The 25895-nt window shown below is 37.0% G+C and overlaps 1 protein-coding gene across 1 annotated transcript; it reads left to right on the top strand.

Moving 5' to 3' along the window:
* Positions 1 to 24255: 24255 nt before the first annotated feature.
* LOC124455845 lies at positions 24256 to 25538 on the top strand. The gene is made up of 3 exons (XM_047006466.1): positions 24256 to 24375; positions 24594 to 24986; positions 25038 to 25538. Exons 1-3 carry the CDS (start codon positions 24256 to 24258, stop codon positions 25536 to 25538), a joined length of 1014 nt encoding a protein of 337 aa, XP_046862422.1.
* Positions 25539 to 25895: the final 357 nt, after the last annotated feature.

Here is a 25895-nt window from a genome sequence, read left to right on the forward strand (position 1 = left end):
GCCATGTCGGAGGTCTGATACAAAGAATATTTTCAGTGATAAATACAAAAGATTGGCCGCATGCCTGGGATTAGAATTTAATGTTTGATAAATCCGAAAGATTAGGTGCAAATCAAAATTTCATTGTATTTACTGCTTAGACATGCATAATATGTCAATGTTTATAATGATTAGGACTTTAAGTATTATAAACCCACACCGGCTATAATTAGGATCATACGCAAACCACGATTATTGTACTTAAAGTAAATTGTTTAATAGCTATGCGACACAGTTCGGACAGAACGATGACATAAATGGATTCAGTTTAGAAAAATTTTAGGTCAATTATCTACATCACTTATACGTATCTCGTGGTTACAAATGTAAGGCCTACAACATGAAAATTTCAATGAAAACGGGAGGAATATAATTAGAGCGATCTGAAGTTTTATTGCTTGCTGAGCCCAATCAAACGATCCGACTGATTTCAGAGCGGTATGAATTGAAAACCAAAATGAATGTCAACTCAAATTAATTAACATTTAGACCGGTTTATAATGAGACGAGGCATGAGCACAAAATACAAAAGCCAATAGGGGAGAAAGCGTAAAATAGCCTGCTAAAGAGGAGTTACGCAGATGAGGGTTTAATTTCGTGGTGGTTCCAGGTAATCATTAAAACAATTCCGATTTTCAGCCTGGTTTAAAATCGCTCCAATTTCATGTAAACAGCGCTAGGGCCAACTTACGAATAAAAGACATATCAATGAACTGATTTTAAAGTCCTCTGTCATTTCAAGGGTTCTGTTCGATTAAAATATAACTTAGCGAAACTTTCATTTTACTACCTGTTTGATGAATTTACATCCGTAAACTTTATCAGGGCAAAAAAGTGCTACAAAAACTATTGTTAATATTATGTAGCAGTTCGTTCCATTAAAATAAACAAAAAGTTGACGGACGTCTAGCCACGTATACACAGTGTTCGCCCACATCAAAAATCATTAAAAACACTTTGCAGTACGTTACACTACTTAGTTAAGACGCAAAATTGACGGGCATTAAACATTGTTTTATGTAGAGACGTTGAGGAAGCTGCTCCAGATCTAGAAAAACGCTCACCTTATGGTTACCGTCGCCGTCGTTATTCCGGTCGTCGCTGTCGTTATTCCGATATAGAACACGACTACCGTGGATAGAGAAACTCTAAATAAGAAACATTTTTCATGTAGTTTGTCGTCTAAAATGTAACTTGCATTCTTTAATGTTTCATGTAGGAAAAATAATAAATGTTTGCAAATGCAATGATCAAAAAATGCATGTAACCGATGAATGACTGATGGATCATAACATTTGTGTAGATATATAGTGACCTATTGAGCACGTTAACATGTTTGAAAAATAAGGCAGCTATTAGTAATGCGTTATTTACAAAATATTTTTTTACATGGCTAAGTTTTAGGTTTTTCGTTTGCGTTTGGAATCTATGCTTAATTTACATTATGCCTTGTCTGTTTGCAGGAGTGGAAAAATGTGCATGTATAGTGATTTCATATGATTAAGCTCATAAGTACGATGCCCTAGTGTAAATATTAGGGAGCACAACAGCTTTTCTGACATAAATTTTTGAGTCGTTTGAAATAGATGACTCTGTTGAAACACAGCATGAGTATACAACAAAACTGCCTTTAATTGCCCAATGTCCTTTTCGTTATCGAGACAATTACCTCTGTTCCAGGTTTTTTACGTGCATTAGGTGATACGACTTGTGGTGGATTATAAAATGTTTTCAAATTGGTAATAATTATGTCGAGGATGGCATTCCCCCTGTAGGCTCCTTACAAGATAATTGAGATTGAAACAATGGCACAGATGAAAAAAGTCATCTATTAAAATATTCAACAAACAAATTCTAGCACTAGGGTATTGCAGTGCCAAATCTGATTTAGAAGATAAATGCTCTATCATGATATCATTCTCGTTTGTGGTTGGATGGTATATAACAAGACAAAAATGCCAATGGGGAGTTCCGCCACAAACTCATGTATTCGACTTGAAGGTTATAAAGTGTTTAAAATGGTATATCTGACTTTTATAAATGCACAAATTCCTCTACATTTCATGGTTGCCTGTCTCGTCAAATTAATGAAAATCCATCAATTTCCAAGACCCAGTCATCAATTTGGTCAGACGACCAAGTTTCCGTGACAAATGCACAGGAAATCTGATTAGATTTCAGAGCGACAGATAAATCTTCTATATCTCAGGAAGAAATGATCTTACACTGGAGAAAATATAATTGGAAGCTTTCTCCTCTGTTTTTGCTTTTAGTTCGTTTGATTTTCAACAAATGATGTGGGTTATGGCGGAAGTCTATAAAGTCCGTTTGTGATTCAAGTTGTATCAAATACTAGGAAGGAAGGAAGTCTGGTCGGAGTCTGGTAACGGTTTCTTTATAAATGTTTGTTTTTTGATGTTGCAATGGTATTAGCGGAACCTGGTTATGTGGTAAACTGTATCCAAATGCTCTAACAATTTCCATGAGCTCTGGGGGGAACAAAGACGATATGGCATTAGGTTATTTTGACCAGATAGATAGATAGATAGATAGATAGATAGATAGATAGATGGATAGATGGATTTAACGTATAATAATTCAATAATTGCAGTTTCGTCGACTGAATTACTATTGAATATACAAGTCTTTTCACACCACGTCATTTAAATACAATAATTGTAAATAAATTTAGTTTAAAATCTATAAATCATTTTATTTGCACAGTATGGAACAAAAGAATTGCCAAATCTAATTGTATGCATTATGGGATGGTTATATTTTCTAGTTGATCTGAGGTTATTACCAACGTTTATAAGACCATCTTTTGGGACAACCTCAAAAACAGACGTATCATCTGCAAACTTCCTCAGTTTGTTATTCGGAGATTTTGTGATCGCTAATTCATTTATTATAGCTATAGGAATAATCATGGACTAAGTTTTGTTCCCTGTGGAATGCCAGCCGGAACTTTTCGATCACTTGAGTACACAGAGTTCATTTTACTCTTTGAGATCGAACACCAAGAAAGTCGGCTATCAAATTTAGAACCGTCGTTATCATTTCGTATTTAGTGAGTTTATCAACAAGTACGTTGTGGTCGACTAAGTCAAAAGCTTTACGAAACTACTCCAACTGTTATCCCGTCCATAGAGTGCAGCTAGCCAAGTACAGTGAAATAAGTGAAAGGTCGTGTTTCACACAGGAATAAACGCAATTTGCGCTGGGTCTAACTTCCTTAGTAGGTTTAATTTCAATTCATATTCTATAATGATGTTTTCTGCAATTTTTGACAACGTAGAAGTTAGGGATGTTGGTCTCTGATCCTTATTAAAGTCAGTGATGTTTTGGTTTTGGAAAGGTGGCACGTCCGCTATTTCCATATATTTGGCATTGCATTCACGGAAAGATGTATTAAATATATCCGTTATTGGCGGTGCCAGAATGATGGAGTAGGTCTTTAGGAGCAGGTGGGTAAATCATCAGGTCCGTTAAGTTTAGATACGCCAATTGTGCGTAATAAACTCTCAGAGGTATTTCTGAAACAAAAATTGGCACGTCGTTGTTTTTTAACTTGAACTCATCTAACTAACAAAGGCCTCATTAATCATATCCCACAAACTTTCATCACTTTCATCTGCGTCAAATCTAATCATAGATCTAAGTTCTAACCGTGTTGTTTGCTGACCACTCAGTTGCTTAATCTCTCGCTACCAGTTCTTAGGCTTAGAATCTTAAAGCTACTTACTTTTTGATAGTATACTTTACAAAAACGTTTTCTTTCTTTATTTATTTATTTTGTGGCATATTAAACAAGAGATTTTTATCTGAAGCAAATGATTTTTGCCTTTGTACAATAAGCTGTTTCAAATGTTTAGTCATCCACGGACGATCATTTACATTTACTTTGATTGATTTTTCTGACATTATCGTCTTCAAGCTATAATTCATTATGTCCGTGACAAACGTGAATTTGTCATCTGAAGATTGATGAGATGACAAAATATTTTCAATGTAATCTTTGAAAAAACTTCTGAGACTTGCAGTATTGCTTAGTCTTTTGTCCCTTACTTTCACAGTTGTGTTATGATGTCGAAGTTTTACACGTTTAGCAGGACTCATAGTAATTGAAACATGGTCTGACAAACCAAAGATGGACTGCTTTCTCGGTCTTATAAAAAATTTAAGATTTGTAAAATTTGATCGAGTTTTTTCTTCCTCGAGTAGGGAAACTTATCATAGGTTTTAGATTAAAATTTTAGCTGTTAATTTAAAATCAAGTCGGTTAAAATCACCAGCCAGAACTATGCCGCTGTTTGGATAACGTACTTCAATTATTTCATATTTGAAGTGCTCCTGCATTACTGTATTATTTACACACCTGGTGGATGATAAAATACTCCTACAATAATTTTTGAATATTTTGGAGGCAAACGCTTTTGGTCGTAATATTATTCACAGTATTTCATATTTGTCATGATCAATTGAAGACAAAATTTTGTTTTCATTGGCGTTCTTTACATAAATACACACACTGCTATGCTGTTAATTTTTACGATCAAGCCTAAATAGCTGGTAACTAGAAATAGCAATTGAGTCATTTGTGATTGTATTCTTTTACCAAGCTTCAGTAGGTAGGGCCACTTGTATGTCTTATTGCACATGCTAAACGCTATTTCATCAATTTGTGGGGTCATAGACATCGTATTCGAGAGTAATAATGCTGGAACAAATTGAAAATGATCAACGAATTTCCCTTTAGGGTTATTTTATACTTTTGTTTATTTAATAAGTGGAACAGATATTAAATTTTGACAGTTTATACAATTAGGGTGCTTTATGATGTTGCGATTATTGATTCTCACGGTAATTGGCATTTTTTCTTGTAGTACATGGGAGCAGTGGCGTAGCCAGCCCGCAAATTTGGTCCTATTAAGTTAATTTTTCTGTGTTCACTCACTGTAAAAACAATTTATTTCTAAAGAAATGAATTATAATGTTCTAAAATTTACATAGCAGGACCAAAACTTGCTGCTGGCTACGCCACTGAATGGAAGGATTCCTTTTAGTTATGTTGGTTTAGCTTTTGTTTGGCTATTTGTCATAAAGTGCACGTACTGGAGATATTCATTCCAGGACTGTCCCCTATTGACAATCAGTAGGATTTTTGATTTCGTAAAAGGGTAAGCTGGAAGAATCAATGGCCGTTCAATTGGGTTTTATATAGTGATTTTGAAATTAAACGAGACTTACTGTTAGTCGAAGTTTGATTATAATTCTATTAGTCATTAGTGAGGAGTGAAGGAGTTGTAGGAGAGGAGCAGTGCGCATAAACTAACCTGTAGTAAGAGTACGAATATCCATACAATGGTAGGAGTAGAGGAGAGGACTGGGAGACATGAGTTGGCCTAGAACTCCTCCACTCCTCACTAATGAGTAATAGAATTATAATCAAACTTCGACTTAAGGTTTCATTTCAATTCTATTACATCATTAACTTTAGTCGTTACGTAGATGTAAGATATGTTTTGTATCATAGTTTTTGAAACAAGAGGAGAAGTTGAAGCCGCCCTTGTACTATGACATCTGTGATAAAACGTTGAACCCATTGTGAAGTAGTTTCAGTGTATATAAGTCAGTGGGGCTTTATAAATCTGATAAAAGTTGTTTATTGTCACCATGTAGTGGGGCCGTACGTTTTAAATATTTTAAAACATGAATGATTACACATAATCTTCTATCGGAAGAGTACGCTAAAAATGTTAATGGTTGTCGGTGAGTACCAGGTCTCGAATGTGTGAGTTTTTCTGTTACAACAAAAGTACCTCTGGAGTCTTCAATTACTATAATAACTGACTATATGATCAATAGATAATTTATTAAACGCTTGGCAAGTTTTGCCCCTTAAGAGTAACAGGAGGAAAGCAGGTCTGTGAGACAGTTCTTTGAGGAGAGTGATACTGTAGTTGCCAGAGGGTGGAGATAATTAAATGCAACGTTAACATCCCATGTCGAGCAATATTTTGGTATCAATGTCCGAGTTTCGTGTATACCTTTCATAAATCTTTTGACATATAGCCACTGTCTGCATGGCGTATTGTTACCCTCCCATGTGAGGATTGAAGATAAAGCACTTCTTGCCGTATTCATTGAGCTATATGATAGTCCTGACTTATATAGTCCTGACTTATATAAGTTTGATAGAAAAGTGAGAGCCATGGGCAAAGGGGGGGATACGATATAGCAATCATTTGTACGACAAAATTCAAACCATTTTTTAGCTGTTGACTGGTATTGCGTTCTCGTGCCATCACGCCATAAGTTTAGAATAATGTTTACTGTCTCCAAAGAAAACCTTTCTACTTGTAGTTTGCCCTGGGAACAAGAAAGATAAGAATGTTCAGTTTCTTTGTGTTATGAGTGTTTGAGATTGGGTTGAAAGGAAAGAATCAGTAAGTCGGTTTTCGGTGGTAGACGTCGAGGCGGTTTCTCTAATATTTGTACCGACAATGGGTACCAACACCGAGTTGGCCAGTCCAGAAAAAATTAAAACTCCTGGCCTTTTCTTCTATTATCTTGCGGATGAATAGCATGTGAGTAAGGTCTGGTCTATAAGAAATGCAGCGACCAAATTGACGATTTAAGCAAGATGCAAACAGATCAATGAGCAAACTCGCGTATGGTGAATTTTGAGTTTAAAAGAGCTCTAATTCGAGAAGTGATTTTGGAAAAATTTTCCGAAGTTGATTGTATTTTCATAGTTGTCGAGTCTAACTCAAATCCCAAAAACACAGTTTTATGTTGCAAGATAAAGGAAGATTTTTCTACGTGGATGAAAAAACATAAAGTTGAAAACAAGGGGAGAATCGAGTCTGAAAGACGTAAAAAGGAAGTTGTTTTAAATAAAACACTTTTGAAACGTGTGATATATGTTATTATGTTTCTTGGAAGACAAGTTCTTTCCTTTAGGGGTCACTGTGAATCACTGACAAATTTCTATGTTAATACAGGAAACTTTTTGGAAACGCTTAAATTATTGTCAGAGTACGATCAACCAATCAATGAGCATGTTGAGAAAGTTCGTGATCACCAAGTAAAGCAATCGACAAGGATGGTTGTAAAACTATCATGGTAAAACCATGATGAAAAAGGAATCAAAGGACTTGGCTCATGGCTAACGTTTTTGAGCAACGATATTCAAAATAAGTTAATCAATATCATTGGTAAAGAAATATCTTCTGTAATTGTACAAAAAATACGCAACTGCAAAGCATGGGCATTGATTGCTGATACGACACCCGATATAACTCATACAGAACAATTGAGTATAAGCGTAAGGCTTGTTAATGAAACTTGCGAGTGTTCTGAACACGTTTTGTCATCCCAAAAAGCAATTGGAACAACTTCACATGACCTATACACTGCTATTACAACAATATTACAATTGCATGGAGTTTCGTTTGAAAAACTTGTTGCCCAAACTTATGACGGAGCATCCACTATGAGCGGATGTTATAATGGTTTGCAGGCAATTATAAAAGAGAAAATCGGAAACCATATCATCTTTGTTCACTGCTATGCGCATACGCTAAATCTAGTCTTATCCGATTCATCTTGTGTTGCTATTGATGTCATTTCTCTTTTTGACTCTCTCGAAAAACTGCACGTTCTCTTTAATAATTCTCATAAAGTACACGAATTGTTTCAATTGGTTCAAAAGAATGAAAACCTCAAACTTTTTTCGATTAAACGTCTTAATACAGTTCGATGGAATGCAAGAGAATTTTGTCTAAACGTATTTCTTTTGAGGTTCGAGTGCATCATGCGAGTGCTCCAAAAAGTAGCTGAGGAAAGATCGTTCACTGAAAGTCAGCGAGCAACAGCAAATGGATTGCAAGCAGCTTTTCAGACAAAGCAATTTGTTGCGACTGCCTGTCTTTTCCAAGAAATTTTTGGAATTACTGGACCTTTAAGTCGATATCTACAGAGCGTAAATACTGAGTTTGGAAAAGCAATGGATATGGTTGATAGCTCAATTTCTAGAATTCAAATCATACGTGACAAACCAGAAAAAATCATTGAAATGACCGATTCTTTCGCGTTAGATGTCGAATGGAGGTCTACGACCTCGTCGTCGACGACCAATGGACGGAGAACAAGCCAGAGATGATTTGGGAGATTCACCAAAAGCACAACGGTGGTGTTACGTGCGTGGTCCCGAAAGAATAACTATTAATTTTGGTTCTATTTCCACGCAACAAAGATAGTGTGAACCAGTTATATTTCTCAAACAATTTATTAATCAACGCGTAAATATAAAAGTAGATAAGTGTGATAATAATATCAATAAGTATGAGTAAAACGTATCTCCTCTGTCTGAGTACAACCGCGAGTCTTTATTCTTGAGCGTTCGTGAGTCCAACAATGACTCACAATAGTTTTCCAATAGATTAAAGCACAGAAGCCAAAAGATAGTTATGGCACAGAAGCCAAGATAGTTATCTGGTGATTGTAGCTTGTCAACCCTACTTTGGTAGGCTATGCCTCCTGTTTGTCTCCTCGTAGCTTGTGCTCGTACGTTGTCCTCGTAGGTTGTACTCAGTGGTCTAAACTACTGATATATATAATATCTAATGGGAAGTATTGTGGTTTTGTGACCTACATCCCATGCAATACAGTATGTTACAGCAAGATATATTTAACCACAATAACAACAAATGCGTTTGCGGTTCTAAAGTGTTTACGCATGTAAGCAAGCTTCTAGTGCATGCAAACAAGCTTCTAGATAACGTTCTAATTAATTATATATGAAATTATAATATGATATAATAATGATATTACATGATAGTAGTTGCTATGTAACGGAAAGGCAGACACATTTTATAAAGTGCTAGATTCCATTCAATCTTCAATGAAGAATCGTTTTGAAAAGAATCGACCACTAATGAAATCATTTGCTTTATTCGCACCCAATCAATTTGACGAGCTCTCGAGCAAGTACAAGACATCTCACGATCTTCAATCTGCGGTGAAAGCCTTTTGTGATGTGTATAAGATAAATTCCCAAAGATGCGCTACTGAACTGTTAAGCTTGCAGAAACATTTAAAAATTTCACTGTTCTCAGTTTACAACTCAAAGTGACCATGATCATAATGAGCAGAAATTTGAAACTATTGATGATGGTGATGGTGATGATGATGATGAAAATTATTCTGATACTGACATAAGTATGCATTCGAATAATGCGTCAATTACCGAGAAGGCTAAAAATCCGTCATTCTTAGATGCCTTGAAGCTGCTTTATTTTCCAAAGTACCATTTAGTCGACGCATACCCAACATTATGCAAAGTTTATTCAATTGCAGTGGCCATACCCCTTAGCTCAGCAAATGATGAACGTTCTTTTCTTCGCTGAAGAGTATTCAAAACGAGGATTCGATCTATGATGGTACAGGAACGCCTGGAATCATTGCTTTTAATGGACGTTGAAGGGAAACTCTCCTTTCTATCGACAAAGATAGAATCATAACTTTACTTGGGAAAACCTCCCCAACGCTTGCAAAGACATTAATATAAATATATTTTTCTATGAAAAACAAAAAACCTAACAGACATATAATTGCTTCATGAAACTTGGTTTTTAAGTTACTTTCTTTTTATGAAGATTCATATTTGTGTTTTATACAATAAAAATAACTAAAATACTTGAAAATAGCTATAAGAAAAGGTGAAAGAGGCGCAAAATTTGTGTTGGCCACCGCAGTAAAAACTATGCCACCAACTATGCCATTTTATAACGACAAAATTAAAATGCTACCCAACACAATGCAGAAGTTTCTTTTTGAGTTAAAAACATGGCAAAATATGCATCGTCGTGATTTCGACGCGTTTTTAACGAAAATTGCAAACTTCTTTTCACGTCGAAAAATGATGATGTTTCGACGTCGAAATAGAGTTGAAACAACGACGTCGATGGAGCGTCAGTATTTCGACGTCAAAATAGAGTCGAAACAACGACGTCGATGGAGCGTCAGTATTTCGACGTCAAAATAGAATCGAAACAACGACGTCGATGGAGCGTCAGTATTTCGACATCAAAATAGAGTCGAACAACGACGTCGTTGAGCGACGTCATTTCGACTCGATTCAACGTCGATCCGACGTCATTTGCCCACTGGGTTGTGGCAACAAACATCCTTACCACTGGATTGGGTGTAATAAGGCATTGCGCTTCTTTAAGTCGCTGAACATATTACATTAAAAAAAAGAGAATTTGCAAACATCCAAACTGCCTATGTCATCCCGGCTGTGAACAATCTTTGGAAAAAAGAGCAACAGCAAATGCTTTCTGAAGTTCAAGGAAAAATTTATCAAAATAGCGTCAGATAAGAGGGTAGACAGCCCAGGCCACAGTGGTTTATTTGGAGCGGGTAGTACTCTTGATTTAGAAAGAAATATCATTACAACACGCAGATCATCAAGGTGAGTACTAGATGAGTTTGTTAGTTGCGTGGAGGCTCGTTCTCATGCAATAATTATATAATGACTGAAATGAAAACAGACGCAGGTAATTGATTAAGTCGTTTGCATATTCACTTTACTTTGTGAAACAGAACACAGCGTTCCAAATTCTAATGCTATGGAGTTGGATTCACTCAAACGACAACTGTTATATCTCGATCAAGAAAACGTTAATGTCGAAAACTTGCGACTGACAAGCATTCCCTGTCAAGCTACATGGCTAAGGAAAACCAACAATCAAACACTATTACGATGTTTAGCATTTAGCTAAAGGCAAGAACTGTTAGTGTACAATTTGCATAAGCATAACAAATAGTTATTGATAATAACAAAATTGGCAATACATATATGAAAAATCCCATTCTATAACACGGCAATGATTTATCCAAGATCAAAGCGTGAAAAAAGAGTTTATTAACTACTTTTAGTAGAAAAGAAAAAGCTACTAAAAGTAGAAAAAGTGAAGAAATTTAAAGATATAAAACCGTGGTTGCGGTAAGTCTTCCAATAAAACTATTCTTGTCAGGAAGACATCAATCATGTGCAAAGTTAAGTTTAACTTAAATGGGGTTTTAGTCTATCATAAACCATATATAAATAAATGGTTTGAACCCGGGAGTATCGTCATATGTTTATGAATGACTTTATTACAATCATTTGGACGACAGAGCGAACAACTTGCTAACGACTACATACGTTTTGCAAGCAACGTCAAATCATACTCCAACAACTCTGGTTCAACCACCGCTGCAAGGATTTTGGTCTCGTTCCGGCAGGACTTAAAATTAAGTTCCGTCGAACACACAAGAGGCTATTTAGATTGTCAAATCCACCAGCAGACGACTGATACGAGCACAGATTAACTTTCACAGACGAATCAACAATTACATCAAACAACATGAACAAAGACTGAACAAATTGAAGGAACTCTTACCAACGACAGCAAAGTGACTTTACTTTCTACGATACAAACTATTTTGAGAACAGAGCAAACAAGACAGAGACACAACACCAAATCAAACAACAACAAAAACTTGAACGTTTAAAACAAACTAAAACACGTGCAAGACATAAACATGACGATAACTGGGTGAGATATTTCTTCCGCTCATTTGACGAAACTGAAATGCGACTACTATCTTACGAAAAACATTCCATAACACCTGACAAATCCTGACTGAGACGATAGTATCAAGTGTCGAGGCTGTCCTAGCGTATCAAAGAGACTTGTCAGAGACAACCAAAGACGAGATCAGAAGCAGGATAGCCTCCACTTTACAGTCGTCCTCTATACGGGACAACTACTTGACAAAGACGAACAACAAGCACTCAAACGGCTAAAATACGACAACAACATCGTCATTTTACCAGCAGATAAAGGACGCGTGACTGTGGTCATGGACAGGAATGATCTTCAAAGACAAACTCGATCTCATCGACAGCAAGAAAGATCTTCTCTGAGAAAATCTAATATTATATCTGAACGTATCTACTGTCGACTCAGATGTTTAGTACCACGACCACCCAGACTATACGGACTACCAAAACTTCACAAACCCCAAATACTCCATGCGACCAATTGTATTATTCCGTGGTTCGCCTATACTTACGAACTTTCAAAGTACTTGACTGACATACTGCAGCCACTTACAAACAAATCAAAACACAAGCTACAATCCACTGAAACTTTCATTAAAAAACTGTGCACTATACAAATACCGGACAACTATATACTAGTGTCTTTTGATGTGAAATCACTGTTCACCAGTTCCACCAATCTGGCACTTACTTATATAAAACCCTCATTACAAACACCACGGACGTACTGCCATTACCGATAGAAGACATTATGGAGCTACTGGAGCTCTGCCCTCACCTCGACACACTACAAACAATTACATGGGACAGCAATGGCTCCCTGCGTTTGTTGTAGTTGCTGAAATTGTAATGCTATCTATAGAGGAACGCGCGCTCACGACTTACAAACATGCACTACCTTTTGGTTTCGCTACGTAGATGACACAATCACAGGCACTACATGCAGACGAGATTAATGACTTTCCACTCACATCAACAAACAGAACAGCCACATACAATTTACCAAAGATGTCGAAGAAAACGGAACTCTTCCTTTTCTCGACTGGTAAAACATGACAATCAAAAACTACGAACAACAGTTTATCGCAAGCCAGCACATAATGACCGACTACTAGACCAATCATCTTACAACCCTACATCACACAAAGCCGCCACAATCAGAACATTAACAAGACGTGCACAAATCATATGTGATTCACCGGACGCTCTACAAAACGAAAACAACTATCTCAAACGTGTTTTTGACAAAAACAACTATAACTCTGACTTTATCAAACGCAACACTTACAAACCCAACGAACCCAACGAAACGAACAACTCAGTGACAACAGCAACGATACCTTACATCAAAGGTACGTCTGAGACTATCTCGCGTATCTTACGACCATACAACATACGTGTCGCACATAAAACAATCACAACATACGACAAGTACTAACGAACATAAAGGACAAAGAACAACCCAACAGAACGACAAGGTGCAGTTTACAAAATAAACTGTCGACTGCCACGCCTCATATCGGGCGGCAGGAACTTAAACATAAGACTTACTGAACACAAACGAGCTACTAAGAAACAAGACAAAACTAATCACATTGCCGAACATCAGCGAATCTCAACATTGACTGGGACTCGGCAAATGCATCACTTACAGTACTGACTATAGACAACGGCTTACATTAAAAGTTGGTATACCAACTTGGAACAAACCCCCTGAACAGATCACAGCAATTACCGGCACCTTACAAGCGACTTATTCACAATACGAACAAACGATCAACTAAAAACATTACACTTCACTAATTCACAATGACAATACACAATTGACACCCACACATTACAACTAAAAACATCACACCTAAATCACACATCACAACTAAAAATAAAATATTTCACTTCACACTAACTCCAATGACAATACACATTTCCTGTACACACAATACAATGGCGTGGGGGCCGGGTGGCAGGTGCGGCTAACCTGACGTTTACTCCTCATTTGACTCTCAAGATGACTGCGCTAAGGTTATCGAAACGTCAAAAAAGTCAACAACAACAAAACAATCCTTCTCAGGACTTTATTAACCTGGATGATCATCATTTACAACATACATAAACCATATATATGGTCGCACCATCAACATCTGCTGAGAATGAGAGAAGAGAGATGGCTAAGTTTGTTGAATCATAAGCCAACATTCATGTACATAAAGAAAACAAAACATTTCGACAATGCATCCATGGACCATTGCCAAAGAGCATGGTTAAAATCAGGTATAAAACACATATTTTACTATTAATTCATACAAACAAAAAATCTATTGGCATGATAAAAAAATGTTTTATTTATAGGCACAGCAGCTTACAAGAAGTTGACTGTGGAGACTGCCTGTGCGTTACATTGCCCATTTTCGCCAAATTAAAACTTCAAAAGACAAATTCTTTAAATTAAAGCGACGCGCTTATTTTGCTTAGAAAGTGTTCCAGTTCAGGGAATTTCTCCGCACAATTAACATCTTGTTTTAAATTTACTGAAAAATAAATCGTGCTCCATTTACAAAGGCTTTGCTAACTATTAAATTCGATTTTAACTTTTGCTGATGAAAGAAAATGAGGACATCAAGAAGAATCTGATCAATTGATCAAATTTAAAATGTTTATAAACACAACAAGCTAGTAAATAACTCTTGCAAAAATTCTCCCGCAACATTCAAGAAGATTTTTAAGTAAATAGTGCTGCGACAACGATCATCATACTGTTGACTTAACACATTAATGACTTGTCTTGAAAACTTTAAATAAAGCTTACTAAACTACTCCCTTTGTAGTGTTTTAAAACAATTATACTTTATGGATTTCAAGTATAAGGATGGCCTTATCCTGAATTTTGGAAATGTAGCTCAAGTCAAGAAAAGCAGTACAAAACACTAATCTTTAAAAGGACACATGCAAGCTAGAAGACAACTTTATTTTATTGTAATGCCTATAGCGTGAAAATAAGACGTACCAAGTTTCAAAGTCGTCCGTAAAATATTTCAAAAGATATTTAGGGTTATAATCGGTAAAAACACGATGTTCGTTGACAATTGCTAAAACGCCCTGATATTGTTTAAGTCTGGGAACTGGGAAAGAGTGACGTATTAGTTGACATAAACAAGCATTGTTCTTATATCGTTCTACAACGCACGGCTTTCGGTAGTTTGCTATTACTGTTTTTATTTAACAAACATTAATTGATTCTTCTTCTGAAGAAGCCGATTATGATATTGTCATCTATAAAATGAGGTACAACCCATGTTTGAGCCTTTGGCCAACGCGCAATGTGGTCAAAATGATGACAATACTTCGTCATCGGAAAGAAAAGATGAATACATTCACAGAATTGATATTGAATGGTTAGTTGCATTTTATTGGTGCTTCATTGTTTTCCCAAAGTAAAACGAATGTTTTTATCTTTTAGTTGCGAGTATGGCTTTGTGTGGTCATGGAGTACAGGACGGAAAGTATATGTTGCCAGAGGTAAACAATACTGACCTCTGATACATGGCGATCATATTTGCATCACACAAGAGGAAGAGTTGAGGTTTTCTATAACCCTTGCGATGATCGGGGACGCGCCTATTAGCTTCCTGGTCAGCAAAAGCCTTTACATAATAATCGCTATAAGTACAACACTGAAATTATACAGCACAAATCAACACAAAGTATACAGCACAGTGCCCACATTGTATCATATGTTCATTTGGCTTTTACAAAATATGCGGTCTTTTTATAACGAATATCACTGCAAACGCGCATTGTGAAGCATATTATTCTTTGCTATTGAGCTTGCTTGTAATATGTTCAAAAGATTATTGATGATGCTCAAAGTATTCTAATCGGTAAGTCTTTTTTATTCGGCACTTTTAAATATTACAATTTATGTTTTGTATTATTATACGATTGTCATGTCTGATTATGAGCAAGCAAAGCACTCTGTCGGAGTTTGTCCAAAGTCAACATTCAAACAACTTGCATGAAAGTACTGCCACATGAATCACATCGCAACCAGTCTTCACCATCATCTATCTTGCAAATATTGCTGACCAAACAATTTCTCCTATTAAAATAAATTTTACACATTTTACTGATGGTATAGTAATTAAGCACACAATTAGCATCTCTGACACAAAACCTGTCGTCATTTTATAACAAATGTTGCTTCAAACGCGAATTGTAAATACAGTAGTAATTACTTGCAAAGTAATTTTCACCAGCCATTAGATATACGATACGAAGGACATCACCACAAATTGTGGGTACGTCTTCTAAATCACTCATTTTGTCATACTCGAAAACAGCGTTTGAAAAGAAGTTGCTCGTAATTCTTTAGATTACATCTCGTCACGAGTATTTTCTGAAAGTAGTCTTTTATCTTCATAGGTATCCACTAATGTACAAAACCAGGAGAATGAAAAAGCAATTCAAGCAGGTACAAACCTATAGAAATAGAAAATATTGTATCGAGAATATTTTAGAAAATATTTGTGCAATGATGAGAGGGGGTAGTAGCATTTCAGTGTAGTATTTATATTTAATATATAGTAATTATTTAATATGAGTGAGGACTATACCATTACACATAGTCCATTTTTCTTTTCTAAATGGCAACTGTAAATTGAAGTCTCAGCTGAGCACAAGGCAAATCCACTGGATTGCTTACTGAATGCCTCTCTAAATGGAATTATATTAGAGATAAAATGCTAGAATTTGGACCAAACAAGAAGTTACTCTTCAGGATTTATGGACCCCTCATTCCACCAAATGAGATGACTAAATATGCTGCCACACTAATTTAAAATAAAACTGCTTGTGGCACCTGGATGGCTTAGTGATACAGTAAGTCAAGCGATTAAACACTCTACATCTTACATATGATTATTATGCATCAGAGACAAATGTTGAAATGGTTAAATGAGCCTGATTGTTATAGGTTATCAACGCTTTCTTATGGAAAATTTCATGTAATATCCTGGTGTCCACTCCGAGCAGAATCATATGTATGTCAGTTGGTGCAACGAAGATATAGTACGTCGACTGTGGGCAGATGAAAAATTCCAATTGACAAAATAATATTTTCTCTCAATATGTCTGGGGAGCCATTGAACACTTTTGGTAAATACAATATGAGATGCAACATAGTTTAGACAAGGCAACAAATTTTTATTAATTTCAACATTTTTACTTTTAAAGGTAATCAACAAACAAGAGATGGTACACTACCTTGATCTATGGAAGGTCGTGTAGAAGAATTTATCAGTGAGGCAACAAGAGTTGAACTTTCAGATTTTATCAAAAAAATTTGTTAAGTATACATACAGTGTGCGAATTAACGGTGTGCAATGTGTAATTTGCACATCGTTTTAGCTAAAATGAAAACAATTGCACATCACTTTTTTAAACGATGTGCAAAAATCAGCGGTTTTTAACAAAAACACGGTAAATCTCATGAATTTGCTCTACTTCAAAAATATTAATTTAGCAATGAGCGCTATATAATAATTAACTTAATATCGATTTGATTATGCCTCTAAAGAAACACTTTTGTGAAAAAATTGCACATCGTTTTTCTGAATAGATTCGCACACTCTATACCATACATTATTTCGCTTGACAAATACCAGTATTTGAATTTCCAATTCAATTAAACAATTCAATGTCTTGAATACACACAGCAACATTGATATAGTGCAGTTGATAATATAATCGTCATGATCTAAAAGTGGGTGGAGCATCAACGTTCTATTATTCAGCATGCAAGACTAGGTTTAACTGTGGAATAATTATTTGCCTGGTAGTTGGACATTGCAAGAAAACGTTTAAAAATGTCTTTTTTTTATCATTTCAGTTTGCTGAATATCTGAGTCAAAATCTTGACATAAATGCAAAGTTTGACAAAGAAAGAAAATTAGGGCGCACGTGTCTTCAACGATTATGGGTTCTTTTATGATGAAATTTATGAGTAATAACAAAAGTATATTTTTCAAATATTTTAATGAAAGGGTAAATTATAGATTTTATTCAATTTAACTAGACAAAAACATTAAAATCGTGATTTATTTGTTGGAATTATCCATAAAATCAATCTGACATTTGTATTGTAATAAATTGTGTGTTTAATTACTATACCATAAGTAAAATGTAAAATTTATTTTATTAGGAGAAATAGTTTAGTATGCAAGATTTGCAAGATAGATGATGGTGAAGACTGGTTGGGATGTGATTCATGTGGGCATACTTTCATGCAAGTTGTCTGAATGTTGACTTTGGACAAAAGCCAAATGAACATATAATACAATGTGGGCGCTTTGTGCTGTATACTTTATGTTGATTTGTGTTATGAAATTTTATACAAAAAACATATTGTACTTATAGCGATTATTATGCAAAGGCTTTGCCGCTGACCAAAAAATAGGCGCTCTCTGATCATCGCTCGGGTTATAGCAAAACCCGGAAGAGTTTGCCACAGTGTGTGCAAACAGAAGCTGTCGTAAAAACAGGTATGGTCATGTGCACACATGACATTGGACTATTTCTGAGAGTGAAGAAAGCGAGTAAATATTACCTTAGAAGTAGAATTACGTGTATTTCGACAAGTGTATAATTCCGATAAGTATCTTAGACAAATTTTGTATCTTGTAAAGAGCATTACGCTACACGGCGTACCGACAGTGGACGGCTTGAGGTGCATGGCAGGTTAAGGAGAAAAAGTACCCTACTACCCACACCTTCCTGCGGTGTGGACAAAATCCGGAAAGCATTTCCTTCGCCTTCTGGAGAATACAAAGGGTTTGAATATGCTCAACACTACTGAATGGTAGGGCTTATGGCGTATGACAAAGTCTGTTTACTTGTAATTATGTTTATTTCATGTGGAACGTTATTTCTATTTTCTTTTTATTTATAAAAGCGAGATTTATGTGATCGTGGCTAAAACACCACACGAGTACATACGAGTACATACGAGTACATACGAGTAACATACGAGTACATACGAGTGATATACGAGTACATACGAGTAACATACAAGTACATACGAGTAACATACGAGTACATACGAGTGACATACGACTATTTTCTGGTCAACAAATGAGAAACAACACAATTTCTTCAATACATTGATATTTGCGTTTATTTTTCTTGTATTTGTGTGACTTTGGAACCATTTGATGGATTTAAATGCTGAAAGGTATTTTACTTTCATACCATTCATTTGTATGTTTTAGATTGAGTTTGTTATAGATATTTTGTCGATGCGGTTGCCAGTATTTGAGCGCTTTTGACACACTTTCACCTAGGAAATACATATTTATGAAAGCTTGATTATACATTCATTTTGGTCTTTAAGATACTGATTTTGCAGTTAAAGACTGAAATTATATCAGCTAGAACTTTAAAAACATTAAAAGTAAGCTGAAATTGTACGCATAATATGATATATATACGTAACACGTGCAACTCATTTAAATTCAAATATATATAATGTACATTTATTTCATATAGCACGTTTTGAAAGCATTATTTATACGTTGTTTATTTAATCGCTTTCATAAATATGTATTTCCAGGTGGGTAGTGTGTCAAAAGCGCTCAAATAATGGCAAATCGCATCGACAAAATATCTATAACAAATTCAACTAAAACATACAAATGAATAATAGTATGAAAAGTAAAATACCTTTCAGCATTTAAATCCATCAAATGGCTGCCCAAAGTCCACACTAAATACAAGGAAAAATAAACGCAAAATATCAATGTATTGAAGAAATTGTGTTTTTTCTCATTTGTTGACAGAAAATAGTCGTCATGTCACTCGTAGTACTCGTATGTTACTTGTATGTACTTGTATGTTACTCGTATGTACTCGTATGTTACTCGTATGTATACTCGTATGTTACTCGGAATGTACTCGTATGTACTCGTATGTACTTTCGTGTGGTGTTTTAGTAGATCGATTTATGTTGCTTAATGGCTTCAGCTTTGCTGATTTTTGTTGTGGCCAGTAATGGGAAAGGTATTTCTTCCTCAGCGACATAAAGAGCTTTGGACAGTGTTGGATTAATGCGTCTGCAGTACAGAACTTCTTTCATCAAGTCCTTAACATATCCTAAAAAGAAAATCATTATTTATGTTGGCTTTGCATTGCACTGTGAGAAAAGGTAAGTTTATTTTTCTGTGCTAACCATAAGTGCTGTTAACTTTCACTGGTTTGATTACCCTTGTCCTTCTTTTTGACTTTGAATAAACCACTCTCCAAATCAATGCCTCTTCTGTTTGCCAACCATTAACTAGGTTTTCTGAGCTTTATTTCCATTCTCATTGAAATGAAGGCATCAATAAACAATTTATAAATGAATATTAAGTTTATGTTTACAACTATTGCAACTTATTGCTTTGCAATGATGACTTCTTTAAGTAATCGTACACAAGTCATAATTATATGTTTTATGCAAAATAATTACCACTCGGTGAAACCTTCGATGGGTGAAGTCTCTTTTTTGATAACTGAGTTTTCCAATATCTCACATGAGATACTTGGACTAAACAATCGAAGACAGCTCAACATAAGCTTTTGAACCTAAGATCAGAGGTTAGTTAACAAAAAAGAATGTTGATGTTACTTTGAAATTAATTCGCTTATTACCTTTTTTTTATCCACATTCTAGGCTCTAATATATCGTGTTCACATTTTTGGAATACATCACTATGTCCATGGATGTCACATATATGTTTGAGAACTGTCAACCCCTTGCCTTCACAAGTCCTTCATCACCATTGCTGGAAACTGCACCATTATGCATGGTTGGGAATTGATTAGGCCCAATCTGCCAATAATTTACAACCACCTTTTTTGATGCTGCCAAAATTTCTTTTTTAGATTCCTGTTGGATTTTGATTATTGATGAAATGTGTAAAAGGTTGGTTTATTATGACAATCACCATACCTTTTGCTACTTGCCATACATCAAAGTAGTGCTCAATTTTTGGTCTTTTTGACATGTAGGAGTTGACTTGAGCATGTCAGTCTGTGGTCATTGACTTCACCTTCATCCCACTTTCATCAAACTTTGCCAGACATCTTTTAATCACTCAAGTTCCATTGCTCCAGAGTTGGACACTTCATTGGACTGTTTAACATAATTATGTGAGTATTCTAACCATGTTTATGTGCAGTTGTTGAAGAATTGTTACCGAACAAGTTATTGTAAGCAAATGTTGTTAGATTCCAAATCTATGCAGCTATGACCCGCCGCTTGGCACAATATCCAGGCGAATCACATCTTCCATCTCTCCTCAAGGTTAATGTTCCTTTCTCTTATTGATTCTAGAAGATGCTTTGGTTCATATGCCAAACATTTGAAACACTGGGTACATCAAATACGCTGTTTGAATATATAGCTATAATATTAGCTCAGACCGAAATTGTATGCCTGAGTAGCAAAACAATTGAAGAACTTTGCTGGGGCTACTATACCACTAAACAAGTTGCTGGCAGCAAATACTGGTTACAAGGGAGCATTCGCCGATGCAGAGGTTATTATTCCAGTCTCGAACATAACAACAATGACATTTTTACAGTACATATATACTTTACCGTCGTTTTGGTCACCCAATGGAACAGCTTACCACACAACATGGGCTTCACTCATTAACATCCCAGAACTATCAAACACTATGTATTTTCTCTCATTTTGAACATCTTCCTATAACATAAAATTACCATTAGAATCAGAGAGAGATAAATGTAACGTTCTGAGAAAACATATAACAGAGAAAAGCAATGTAAAGGATATTCAGGTGACTAAGATGGTTGGCACGAACGTCGCATTCTCATTGTCGGATTTTCATTTTCGCTTAACTCATTTTGAACATTGAGATCTGATCCATTTGTAGCTATGCTCATCGTCGACGTGCTTTCTGTATCCAGACCATACAGCTATCATCAAAATGTTCAATTTCATATGACGCCGTCTGTGTTCTGTGATTTTCTCTTGAAATTAACTCTACCTCCGTACCTTAGCATAAAATATCGTATTGCTGGATTTTCACAAAAATCAAAACGGCCGAAATGGAAAGTCTATACCTCACTCTATCATATTTTGGCACTTTTGTTTGAGTGGTTCTTGACCTTACGTGTTTTGTGGACGGTTGTAATGTCTGCTTGGCATTTCACATTGCACTTCTAAGGTACGTATAAGGAATTTTCTTTGAGTAAATTTCAAAGACCTAAATACTTTTAAAATGAATTCTTTTGCGAACAATTAAAAACTAAATTTATAAGAGTTTAAGAAACCACCTTAAAATTCATAACTGTCATTTAAAGAAGTTTCAATAACATAGTCTATTCATTATTTTCTGATAAATTCTATAAAACGCTGCTGCCATATATTTAATTTGCTATTAGTTGAGGAACTGGGCAAGTATTCAAGTTAGCTTATTGTTCACTGTAGGTTTTGCGAAATTAAAGCTCTTTTCTTCCAATACCTTATTAATGGGTAGATAATTTCAACCTCTTATGGGCATACGATTGTTCAATATTTCTCTAAGTAAAGCACTTGTTATTTGATATTTAGGATGCATTAGTACTTCAGTAGTATAGAGACTACAGGTTCTGGCGCAGCTCACCTTGAGACCTATATACGCAAATCTAAGCACCCAGCCCTAGTTCGCGTACGTTAGCTTCTTGTAATTATGCTACAGCACACAGTAAGCACAAAGGTCGGCACAAAATCACGAGACAGCGAAGGCCAAACCCTGGACAACGGCAGGAGCCAAGGACGGCCGACCCACCTCCAGCGCCCCGAGGGTCGTCGGGGGTCTATTAGTTGGTACTCGTCGAGAGGGTTCCCTCGAGGACCTGGTCCAACATGCGGAGGCAACACCCCCTAAATCTCATTAGCTCCTCAACTAGTTTTTCTCAGTGTCCCGGCGACTCGACATGCTTACATAGCCATTCCCCATCTCCATCGCTGACAGCACCGCTGTCGTCACACAGGCGGCAATCGAGATTTCATAGCGCCAGTAACCGCGCGCGATTATGCCGCCGACCGTTGAAATGCTCGGCTAAGATTCATGACGCTCATAGCGCCTATTTGTCATGCAAAACACTCCATACCAGCGACGGCTATTTCATACACACCGTTTTATTCAATACTGGTTTTCCCTCGCAAACAAAGAGATGCTCACTGTAGGTTTATTATGATCATAGCTCCTTGGAAAACGCTGAGAGAGATCTTCCGTAGACAAAAACTCCATAACATCATTGTGCACGCGGTGATGCAATATTCGAGCAGTTTCTACAATAGCATGGGTCTGTAGCCCCCTGTTGTGGGTGGGGTGATGAAAAACTGTCACACCAAGATGAAACACAGTCAATAGCGCACAAAGTTTATGTCTAGCGTGAATCGCCATCCGCCACTTGACGCTGGATTTTTTCAGAGCGTCCATGCGCCCGAGCTGAATGCCCTCCTCACGCCGGCTCGAACGTGCAGCGTCCAGCTGTGCTTCTAGCTCTCGCGTCGGTTCGCGGAGAGCTCTCTTTGTCTGGCTTCTAATGTTGTCTTTCAACGAAGGCGCTCTTCGCCAAAACGAGCTGGTACTCACTTTCGCTGCAGTTGGCATCTCCGGCTCAAACTCAGTGATCAGCGAGATTGTTCTGAGCACGGTCTCAGCGATCGTGTTTTCAGCTTTCTTGTCAATCTGCGGCTCACGACCCGACCAGCGAAAGTGGCCGTGCCGCAAACAGCTGCTAGGCCTTCGAGCGCGATCCGACAGAAGTTAAAACGACGGTACTGAGTACGGCCACGCCGCTAACAGCGCTGCCCACGGTGATAGCGGATAGGGCATTGCCAGCGCCGTGTAACCCGTTCACAGCTCTTTTGTACTTTTTGTAAAGCGTTTGCCGGGCTTCCATTTCCTCCGTGTGCAAGCGAGCTTCGACCTCTGAAATCTTCTGTAATCGGTACGTATTTCCAGCATCGCTCGCTGTAGGCAGCTTAGGATAGAGAGGCGCCGTCGACACCGGAGGTGAAGAGAGGGCGCGGAGGGCTCACGTGAAGTCATACTGCTCCAATAGCAATGTCACTATAAAACCAACGGTAGCGTCTGTTGAAGAAAACCCAATAATGCCCCCGCGTCAACCTCTAATGCAAGGTCAAAACTGTGAAGGCTGAAACCAGCCCGCGTGGCTTGCACACTTCGAAAGTTGTCTTCTACATCGTTCACCTTCAGCCGGACTGTCGCAACATCGTTTACATCAGCTGCGATCCCCATGCGAAGTCTCGACTCGGGCTGTGAACCGGGCCAAGCGTAAACTATACGCCGACCTCCTCCGCCCGCAGAGTAATACGCGTAGTAGGGTGGGACGCCATCGCAGCTCTATCGGAACGACGATACCAAGTCGCTTGGCGGCCTGAGCTTGGGTGAGAACAGCCTCAGATGCGTACGGGTGGGACGGTCAGCGTATTCCCATACTGGGATGGAGCTCGTTTTGCATGCTCGAATCGATCTAATGGAGAAAAGAATAGACGGTTTTTCGCCTATCTGCTGTCAAAAGTAATGTGAATGTCAACAAGAAGCAACTTCAACTTGAAAGGCAAAAGGAATGGCTTCGACGAATTGGCAGAAGATCTTACGCCAGAAAAGTTTGCGAATGCTGTGTGTGTAGCGACCACTTCATATCAGGTTAAAAACACTTGTCTTTATCAGTACCATGATACTAGTGTTCAGCTAAATGGTTAGCTAAATAAGTGATGTGTTATTTGTGATAAATATCTCATTATATGCGTATATTTTGTATTATATTTTTGTATGGCATTTTGTATTCCATGCAAGGAAGCAGTCAGCAAATGGGATTTTGCCTTAAGTTTCGATCATAATTTCTTGTAAATATCATAAAATAGAATGAATTAATTCCTACAGGCAAACCAGCAGACCTACAAAAGAAAGATGACCCAGACTGGGCACCAAGTCAAAATCTTGGCCACAACAATGCGAAAAAGATAAACACAGAACGATCGTCTCGCTACCAAGGGATAATTGAAAAGAAGAGAAGATGTGAAACTGCTAATGTCCTTACAGCAATGTCAAGCGAGCAGCCCAATGAGGTTGTTGATAAAATGGACACCTCTGAACCAAAGACAAATGAAATGTCAGCACAGACTGATAAAACTGTCAATGAGCTGAGGTTATTTGAAGATGAGGTGGATTTTCTAAGGAAGGAAAATTCTGATTTAAAGAAAAAATTATTGCAAAAGGAACTAAATGAGGATGCATTTAAAGATGATGATGAAAAGGTACTCTTCTATTCAGGTTTACCTACCTGGAAGCTTCTTTTGTGCCTTTAGAACTTTGTGTCTGGCTTCTTGTCACAATCATCCAGGTGTATGCTTAGCCCTTTCCAGAGACTCATTCTTACATTAATGAGAATGAGACTCAACCTTTCTGGTAAAGACTTAGCCAATAGGTTTGATGGAATTCATGAAGCAACTGTTTCCAGAGTTTTTATTCAAATGATGGATATTCTACATAGCAGGCTTTGTCCACTTATCCATTGGCCTGAACGAGAAGTCTTATTAAAAACAATGCCCATGGATTTTCGCAAGAACTGCCCAGCATGTGCTGTGATAATTAATTGTTTTGAGATTTTCATCGACCGTGCATCTAATCCTTTAGCCAGGGCACAAACATACTCATCATACAAACACCATAACACTGCCAAGTATTTGATAGGAATTACTCCCCAAGGTAGTGTAAGCTTCATATCTGATGGATGGGGTGGTCGTGTCAGTGACAAACACTTAACAGAAGAATGTGGTCTTCTAGAAAAGCTTACCCCAGGGATGTAATTCTTGCAGACAGAGGGTTTGACATACAAGAATCTGTTGGATTGTATTGTGCTCGTGTAAAGATACCAGCTTTTACAAAAGGAAAAAGCAATTAAGGGATTGAGGTGGAACAAACTAGGAAGATTGCTAATGTAAGAATCCATGTGGAACGTGTAATTGGCAATATTCGAAAAAAATATGGAATCCTTTCTGCAACTCAACCAATAGACTTTGTTGTTTCAAAAGGAGGAAAGACCACACTTGACAAAATAGTAACAGTCAGCTGTGCATTGAATAACATGTGTGATTCAGTAGTCCCATTTGAATGAATGTTTATTATTTAGAGGCAATAGTGGATCTAGCGTAGGTCAGAATACG

Source organism: Xenia sp. Carnegie-2017, unplaced genomic scaffold (genome assembly GCF_021976095.1).
Source record: "Xenia sp. Carnegie-2017 unplaced genomic scaffold, XeniaSp_v1 HiC_scaffold_13, whole genome shotgun sequence".
In the NCBI taxonomy this organism is placed as follows: Eukaryota; Metazoa; Cnidaria; class Anthozoa; order Malacalcyonacea; family Xeniidae; genus Xenia; species Xenia sp. Carnegie-2017.

Excerpts from the sequence above, each read along its gene's own strand:
- LOC124455845 (XM_047006466.1), top strand. The coding sequence starts at position 24,256 with ATGTCAACAAGAAGCAACTTCAACTTGAAAGGCAAAAGGAATGGCTTC. Across the intron at positions 24,376-24,593 it reads TAGCGACCACTTCATATCAG|AATGAATTAATTCCTACAGG; the intron begins GTTAAAAACACT and ends ATCATAAAATAG. Across the intron at positions 24,987-25,037 it reads TTAAAGATGATGATGAAAAG|AACTTTGTGTCTGGCTTCTT; the intron begins GTACTCTTCTAT and ends TTGTGCCTTTAG.